Here is a 9,511-nt window from a genome sequence, read left to right on the forward strand (position 1 = left end):
ATATATATATATTAAAATTATATATCACCATAGAGGATCATTTGTCAGAAATGAAGATGGAAGCTTGACATAATGTAGAGAACAAATTTTTTCCTGGGTTAGATATAGACACTTTGAATGCTTTTTAATCAAGGACTACTACAAATATCTTGGCTATGATAAGATTGAGCAATGTTGATGGTTGGTTTCCAACAGGCCCTTGACAACTAGTTTGAGGACCCTGACTAATGACAATGAGATGCTAAAAATGTGCATCTTTACAGAGAGAAACAACGGAGTTTCTCATGTGTATTATGAACATGGAGTCTCTGAACTGGATTATGTTGTGGAACAACGACCATCTAAGTCAGCTAAGTGGTAGTTAATGAATTCTTTTTTGTTCTATGCTCAAGATTCATCTTATATATTACCATGTTTTGGTTTTCTGATACAAATATATTTAATTATTACTGGTTGTATCTATTGTATTTCTGTGTACATGGATGCCTTATATTCATGCTTGTATTGCATTGGCTAAAGCCAGAAAATGTCCTGATGAATTTTGCCACAAGTGATTGATAATGGATGCATATAATGACACATATGTATTCCATTTAAACCCTATTCTTGACCAAGTAATGTGAGAGAAGTCTCCATACAATAGACCACAAGCTCCAAAATTCAAACAGATGCCAGGAGCACCTAAGAAAAATCGTAAAAAGGATGCCAATGAGGGCTCTAATAGAAGCAAGAAGCAAAAGACCAAGATGAAGAGGATTTATAAAGAAGTTTCTTGTCGCTATTGTGGCGAAAAAGCTCACACCAAGAGAAACTGTCCAAAAAGAGGTTGAAGAAGTGGCAGCTGCTATAGGTGGTAATTCCAACCCTACTGCCCATACCACTACTGCTCCAGTTGTGAACCCTGCCCATGCTATTTCACCTAATGACAATCCACCTCTAATTCAAACTCAAGAAGTTTAGCATGAAGGCCAAGCTGAGGTTGAGCTTGGCATGAGCCAACCAATTATGTCTCAGAATAAAGACTCTCTACAGGTAATGGTATATTTTAAATTATTCCTTAAATTTAACCACTATGTCAATTCATTTTTTGTTCAAATTTCACTAACTTCTTCACACTTTTTATAGATGGAGACTAGTCCAGTGTAACATAATGCAAGACCCCCAAAGCTTGCAACCAAAAGAGTGGTGTCCCAACCTTCTAGTATCTCACCCGCAACCAATGTACCAGTTGATCCAATGCAAGGTGCATCTTCAGGGATAACCACGTGACTAGCCAGTATCATGAAATTTGTCCCTATTTCCGGATTCAAACCTCCAAGAAAAAAGAATTGAATTGTTGATCATTCTCTATTTTTAGGAGCTTTATATGTAATAGGGAATTATACTTTTGGATTATTTACCTTTTGGATTAGTTATCTTCTTTTTCTAAGTTTGTATAACTTTGCAATGTTAGCTTTTGGTTAGTTATACTTGAAATGGTTCCTTTTGGATAACTTACTTTGTTTTGTTTATGTGTTGCATCACACTAACATTATAGTTGTGTTTGAATTCAGTATCAATGTGAATGCCTTATTAATGAATTATAAAAGAATGGGATGATATTCCTTGTCTAAAATTCTTATATTTTATTTTGTATAATTGAATTCACAAATAAACAATATCTTAACTCACAAATTACAATTTCCATTCAAATGAACACAAGTGCAATTTTCATTCATTGAAACTTAAAATAAAAATAGGTACAACAATATACATTAACTTTTCTTCAAAATATTCCTCTAATTTGAATCTTTCAACCATCAAATTTGGCATTTTAGCAAAATACATCAGGCCAGCCTTCACCATTTCTATAATAAAATAGTAGCTACAAGCAAATATGTTGCAACCAACAAAATTCCTCCCAATTTCAAAGTCCTAACTTCATATTTCAAACTTTCAATCTTCCAAGCAAAGTTCATCCTCCATTCTTCATCATTTTCATTTTCTAGAACCACTCTGCCTCTTGTTTCTCCTTCTTTGTGGAATTTATTAGCCCAAACAAACAACCCACACCACCTCTTGTCAACACTGTGCAAACATATTCAATGGAGATGGAGAAAGAATCAGATACTACAAGCTTCAGAAAAAGTTTAGAATACTCTTGCACTTATATTATAGTTTGGATACCCAAAAATAGGTCTCTCTGAATTTGCATCTGTTTCTGATCATCTCAGAACGGGTCTACACCCACACTCACACCACTCTGGAAATAGTTCTTCTCTGCTTCAAGTGGTTTTCCAACCTCCATTAGAACCTTGGTTGCTGGAACTCTCAACGGATTTACTGCCGCTACCCATTATGAACTTTATAAAAATGTCTCCCAACAGAGGAGTAAGGTTTGAAGAAGAAGCTAAGGAGCTTCAAATGGAATGGGGATTAGGTATTTAAATAGTTGCTAGGACTAAATTTGATGCAAAAGTTTCAAAAGTCACGTAATATATTCGTTTGGCGTCCAGTGTGGCATTTCGTTGTACACGTCAGGGACTAACGTGAGTAATATTTGTAAAGTTCTGGGACTAAATAGAGGCAATTGAAATTTTAAGGACTAAATTGAGGTTCATGTGTAAGTTTAGAGATCAAATTGAGTATTATCTCTAATTCCTTGTTACTCTTTGTTTTCCTTTTTTTTTAGCAATTTCAATTATTAGGCTTTTATATTGTCTTTTTTTTTTAGTTGAGTAAAGTGGCAAATAAACACGTGAGGATTTATATTTCGGATAGATTAATCCCTAAAAAAAAAGTACCAATAGAGTCTTTTAGAATAACAAACGTGGACAAGTTAATTCAAATTAAGACATTCTATCCTAATCATAAGGGATTAATTTGAAAATAATATATCCACATCTACTATCTTGAAAGACATTATTAATATTTTTTTCTTTAAAAACTAATCTATCTGAAGTATAAATTTTCAAAAGAGTAAAGTATCGTTTTTGTCCCCAACGTTTGGGATAAATCTTATTTGTATCCCCAACGTTTAAATCGTCCTATTTGTATTCCTAACGTTTGTAAAAGTGATTCAATGTTATCCCGCCGTCAATTACACATCATGAGTGCTTTAGTTTGAGTTTTAAAAATCTCTTCTTGAAGTTAGAATACAAATGTCTGGGATAGAATCGATGATCTACTCCGAAAAATAGCTCATCAAATATTGAAACTAATTCCTACAACATTTACATAATTCACTTTTCTAGAAACATAATTAAATCTAAACACAAATAGTGGGTATAATATTAAAATCGAATACATCCAAGTGAGACCTAATTGAGAATGAATACATCCAAGTGAGAATAATTGAAAAATATAATCTGATTTGTTAGTATAATTGATAGTAGAATAATATTGAATCACTTTTATAAACGTTAAGAATACAAATAGGACGATTTAAATGTTAGGGACACAAATAGGACTTACTCAAATGTTGGGGACAAAAACGATACTTTACTCTTTTCAAAAATTTATTTATCACTTTACTCTTTTTAGTTTTACTTTTATTTTTTTCTCTATCAATAATATGAGAGCAATCTACCACAATAGATTTTGATGTCCATGTGCATATCTCCCATAAACATTTTTTAACAAAAAAGATAGTAGAATAACATTGTTACAGTTTTAAAACGTTAAAAAAAAATTTGAAATATGTCCCAAACGATAAGAACAAAAACGATTCTTTATTCTAAAAAAAATTGAGACAAAGATAGTTTATATGCCCCGTAACCACGTTAAGGTTAGCCCCAAGAATATCATCCATTCTTAAAAGCATTAAACTTAAGTACTTAACCAATAATATGGGAGAAGTTAGATGGTTGAAGTTAAAGTGATATTAAAAAATTAAAATTAAAATCAAAATCAAAATCAAAATCATTTCTTAAGTAGAGATCAAAACAAAGCTTCAAGACACAACGAATATGCATATAAAGGCTCTTCCATACTACATAGCCACACTCAGAAGATTCAATCCATATACAATTTCATGAAACACCAAGAAAAACTAAACAAAATGATTCGATGCAAAGGATCTACTTTAGCAATTCAGACACCGCAACAGTAGCTGAATCTAAGATTTTATTGCCTAGAATAGAGGGTAAATACGAGTAGAGAATCCAAATTCAAGGACCAACATAGAGAGACTGGATGATGGGTAGGCGAGGAAAGAAATGTAGCTTACTCGCGTGCATAATCAGTTTATTGTATTTCCAGCTATATACTAAATACTACAACTACCTAATGGAGTGATCCAAAGAAAAATTGGAACAGCACAATCGTCGGTGCAGATTTACACTTGTTAAGACGATCTATGGCAATACAACTTGAAGATTCTTTTAATACACTATATACCTGCCATCAAATATCAGAATAGACAATGTTAGTTCACAAGCTTGTTTTGAAATAGAAGATAAATGGCTATAAATAATGGCTATGCAGAAATACATGTGCTATAAGGCATTAGTGCCAACTATGCTGCCACAAATAGAAAGTAGACAAAGTTGCTCCACCAAATCGTAGTGTTTTTTTTTTCTTTATTCTTTTTTCAAATGTAGCAACGACACAGACTAATGCATAAAGATTAACAACAGATAATTGTTGTTTTTTAAATGTAGCAACGACACAGACTAATGAATAAAGATTAACAGGAATTTTTTATGGTCCCAGATGTGCTTTCCCATAAAGGCCAAGGATCAATCTTCTTGAAATACGAAAAAAAAAAAAAAGAAAACTAATTCATAGGTAAAATTACACTCTGCAGCAAAGTATTCAGTTTTGGCAATCTTTAAGCATGCACTAACCACCTGGTAGTCTAAGATTTTAACATGAATAGATACACACGGGATGGTGAAAAGGAGTTATGACTTGCACGAATATGCAAGATGTGATTCAGCATTTCAAATATCCATGACATGACTGACATCAACAATAAGATTTGTATTTTCTCCTTATGTTTGTTTGCTTATCTTATAAAACCATGCCTAAAGTCCTAAATCAAGGTGCATATCTAACACTGAAGGAAACAACCTTCTATTGCATACGAATAAGAAAATGTAATTAACTAGAAGACTTCTTTGTTAGGAATGAAATAGAACAAAATGAGGATAGAATACAATTGGCATAGTTTAGGAATATCAATACACTGATACCATTGTTCTGATATTATAGGATAGAGAAAAGGCCCTTGTTTGGAAATACCAATAGAAGGAAATGGAGTTGCAAGAACTCTAAGTTCTTATTAATTTCAGCCTGCAATCCCTTATGCCAAAACACTCACCCGATGAGAAGAGATGGTAGTAAATAAGGTGCAAGATGAAAGACGGATGAAATGAGTTCTCTCAATACCTTATTACATTCCATCTCACTCCAACTCTTGAACTGCCAATCCTAAAAACTTGACAATACCAAATGCAAAAATCGGTGGTATTGAATAGCATCATGTAACCAAACCAAAAGACAAACGGACATTACGATTTTTGAGTAATCACTTGCTGAAAATTGATAGATTCATCATGAAAGATCTTCCAAGAACAGCAAATACACACACCATCACCATTTTACTAAACACTGTGGCAGTTATAATTAACTTAGAACTCAATTAGCAAGAGGGAAATCCCCATGATCTTCGGCACAGACATAACATAACAACAATTTCAGGCTAACAACTCTTCATCACTAACACAATACCAAAACATAAAACTATAGGCAAACCAAAAGAGGAAAAAACTGCTATGTTTTGTACCTTATACATTGATGAATTTGCAGACAAGACCACCACCTTCATTCACTGCCATTGCCACCACCGATTCTGGAAAAATTCTCCGAATCACCACCCTCACCCTCCTCGCTCACCACAGAAGCACCATTGGAGCCAATCAAGCCGTGCCTTGAGGCAATGTGATTCAGAGTGGTCCTCAACCCGTAGAAATCATCCTCCTCTTCCTCCATTAGCTCCGAAAGCCTCACCATCGCCGCCCTCAGCTGACTCCTGATCTCGCTCGACGTTAAAGCACCATCGAGGCCGTCCTCTTCCTCCCCTTCCGCCTCCTCCTCTGCCGCCGAAAGTCGGAACCGGCAGAGCGGGCACGAATCGTGGAGTTCGAGCCACGGCGTGATGCAATCGGAGTGGTAAAGGTGGTTACACGGAAGCTGCTTTGCTTCCTCGTCGATTTCAATGTCGTCCTTGCACACCGCGCACGAAACGACACCGTTTGGATCGAGCTGGGAGAGCAACGCGGAGGTGACAAGAATTACGGGGACGGCGGTTGCGGAGGACTTGGACGACGCTGTTTTGGAGGAAATCAGGGACGGGGAGAGTAAAGAGAGTGGGTCCTCGAAAACGACGTCGTCGTTTGGACTGTCGGTGGTGTTGGTATTGGAGTTGGAAACGAGGTGGTGGTGGATTAGACGGTGAAAGAAGGGGGAATCAAAGAGGGAGAGAGAGGAGAGTGGTGCAACGGCGTCGTTTTGGGAAGGTGAGTCCATGAGTTCTAGGAAGTGGGTGCGGCAGTGGGGACACATGAGAGGGGAAGAACGGGAAGAGGAGAGGGCGACGCTCATGTCGCATTCGTGGCACCAATAGGTATTGAGTTCTGATTCCTCCGCCCCCGTCGCCGTCGCCATGATGGGTGGTGGTGTTGGTGCAAGCGGCTGTGGAGGAGGGGATTAATCAATTAAGTGAGGAGTTTGACTTTGAGTTTGTGAGGAGTCAGGAAAGGGCAGCGAGGAGACATGGTTTAGATGAGAGAGAGGGGGTGGGAGGAGAACTGAAGAAGGTGAAGAGAGAGAGAAAGTGGGGCCCGCATGCAACCTTCTTCAATACAATAGGTTGGTTTGTCTATCGTTTGTTACGTTTTGTTTGGTACTTTGTGGCTTATGTCTGATCAACTAGAGCCTCTATTGTTAATATAATTTAAAAAGAGAACACTTTGCATCAGCGTCGCTTTGGCCGAGTGGTTAAGGCGTGTGCCTGCTAAGTACATGGGGTTTCCCCGCGAGAGTTCGAATCTCTCAGGCGACGTTCTTTTTCTTCTATTTCCTTCTCTGTTACGCTATTTAACTTTATATTTGCAAACGTTTGGAACTTTTAACATATTTAGTCTATTTACTATCTCTGCATCAGCCAAAGACAGAGAGGCAATGTAATATATTTTAAGGTCTCTCTTTCTTTTTCTTTACCTTTTTCATAAGTGATCAATTTTGTTTGAATTTGACAAGACCTGAATTGTGGTAAAGTAAATCATAAAAATAAAAATCCATAAAATTTGCAGCCACCTTGAGTACTTGCACAAAAGGACTCATATCACATTCAGAATTTTCTGTATATGACACCTGCGGATTTTATTTGATTGGAAGCCAAGGAAGCATCCTATTTTCAGCATATAGATATCTTACTTCGATCATGATGATGCGCCCTGGCCCCATGGCTAACGGTTGTTGTCTAATTTGGTGGCATATAGGTTTTCTTCTAATTATTATAGTTAAGGCCTCATAGTCCAAGCAAGTGCAAGGTGATTTGTGATATGGCTTCCCAACCCCTAGAATTATCCCGTGTAAGATGAATAATGGGGATGTTGCAGCCTAGTCTTCAATGGCGAATACTGTGGGAGTTGGTGCAACATTATTTGGTGCGGACACAGAAGGATCAATGTTGGCTATGACTATAACATCAATATAACAATTGATAACGAGAATTGCTAAAGTCTACGATGATTTGCTAGGAAATTATAGTAATATGAATTGCTAAGAGTTTGAGAGAGGATTATGTTCTTAGAGTTATGTGATTAACTTTCCATGTTAGACGTTCAAATTATGGATTTAAGAGCTAAACTTTTTACGAATTCAAATTTTGTGTGCCTGACAAAATGTTGGTCCATGCAGAGTGATAGAATTACTTAAATTTTGTGTGCTTGAATAGTGTTTAATTTCGTTTTTTTTTTGAAATAAAAAAACGTTTAGATCTTAGAGAGATGCTACACATCCAATTTTTTTTTGGCAATCAAGTCCAACTAAGTTGGCTCAAATCCAACAAAAATCCGTAAGACTTTGAATTTTTGAAAATTAAATAATAAGTTATTTATGATTTATGATATTTATTCATGATTATATTTTCAAAGATTTTTATATTAATTGGGTATTTTTTTATTTATGATTTAAAGTTTTAGTAATTGAATAATAATAAAGATTTTATATGCTTTAATTTGAATAATTAGATTTTGAATTTTATTTTATGATTTTAAAAAAAATTGATTTTATTATCTCTAATTCTTGAATTAGAGTATTTATTTGAAAATAATTTATAAATTTATGAATAAAAAGTACTTTCTTTAAAGATAATTTTGTTGGAATAAAATTGGTTTTCAATTACTATATTATCCCTAATTTTGTTGGAGCTGCGGCTATTCGGTTCTTTGTTCTTTCTTGGTACAGTAAGTCATTTTGCTCTGAAAACCTTTCTCTGTCGCTATTCTGTTACATATTACTGAGGCTTTCGCGACGTTAATGTGTTGGAGTTGAGATACCGAAGTTGCATGCTGCGTTCATTGCTGTCACAGTATTACGGCGGAATTTTTGTGCACATTGCGGCTGCTGATGCTATGAACAAAGAGGACAAAATGGAGTTTGTCGCGTAGTTAAATCGTCGTTTAGGTAGGGACTTTTTCCTAAAACTCATGTTATTTTCAAAAATTGTTATAAGTCAATATTAATGTGAAAAATGTATTTTTGTGATTTCGTAAGTCTTATGGATTGAATTGAGTTGCCTTGAATGAATGCAATTGCTTGTTTGATTGGTTTATTGATCAATTGACGATGTTTAGTTGGATTTTGTACTTGGTTTAAAGTTGTTATGAACTTATGATGATGGTTGGATTGTAGCTATTTCTGATTATTGAGTTAGCGTTGTGGTAGTGAATGAAAGCTTGATTTGGAAATTTGATTTGTATGTCTTATTGAGGAATGATTTGATTTTGAACTCATTGGAAAGGATTGAGAAATGATTTGATATTGGCATTGGTTTGATTTTGGAAATAATTTGAGATTTGGAAATGATTTGATATTGGTATTGGTTTGATTTTAGAAACGGTTGAGAAGAGTTTGAGAAATGGTTTGATAGGGACCCGAGAAAGGTGGCAAAGTCTGAGTTTTAGTGGAGATGCTGCCAAAATTTTTATGAGAATTTAGAAGTTTTATTATGATTAATTTAATTGAAGAATTATTTTAATTAATTTTGATTTAGGTAAAGAAAAGATTATCATCTGGGGTGTTTTAGTGAACTTTGAAGTGATTATTAAAGAATAAATGGTTATGTTTTGGATTTGCAAACTGTATGATTTTTTAGTCCTTTGAAGGAGTCTTAAACTTAAACAGGTTTTGAAGTTAGTTTAGAATTTTTGGTTGAGCAAAAATGAGAATTTAACTTGCTTTTCAATTTGGTTTGGCTAATTATAAAAAGGATTATGTTTCCAGGTATTCGATTGAATGAAAA

General features: G+C 35.0%; 1 protein-coding gene and 1 non-coding gene across 2 annotated transcripts; one reads left to right on the forward strand and one right to left on the reverse strand.

Moving 5' to 3' along the window:
* LOC107613562 (E3 ubiquitin-protein ligase RING1-like) lies at positions 3,931-6,828 on the reverse strand. Its single transcript, XM_016315629.2, has 2 exons — positions 5,768-6,828; positions 3,931-4,377 (listed from the first exon to the last, which is right to left on the reverse strand). The coding sequence occupies exon 1, from the start codon at positions 6,646-6,648 to the stop codon at positions 5,806-5,808; it is 843 nt and encodes a 280-aa protein (XP_016171115.1). The 5' UTR covers positions 6,649-6,828; the 3' UTR covers positions 3,931-4,377; positions 5,768-5,805.
* Positions 6,964-7,045, forward strand: TRNAS-GCU. Its single transcript has one exon. It is a non-coding gene; the product is annotated as a tRNA-Ser (tRNA).

This window comes from Arachis ipaensis, chromosome B08 (genome assembly GCF_000816755.2).
Source record: "Arachis ipaensis cultivar K30076 chromosome B08, Araip1.1, whole genome shotgun sequence".
In the NCBI taxonomy this organism is placed as follows: Eukaryota; Viridiplantae; Streptophyta; class Magnoliopsida; order Fabales; family Fabaceae; genus Arachis; species Arachis ipaensis.

Coding starts and splice junctions, on each gene's coding strand:
- LOC107613562 (XM_016315629.2), bottom strand. CDS start 6,648: ATGGCGACGGCGACGGGGGCGGAGGAATCAGAACTCAATACCTATTGG.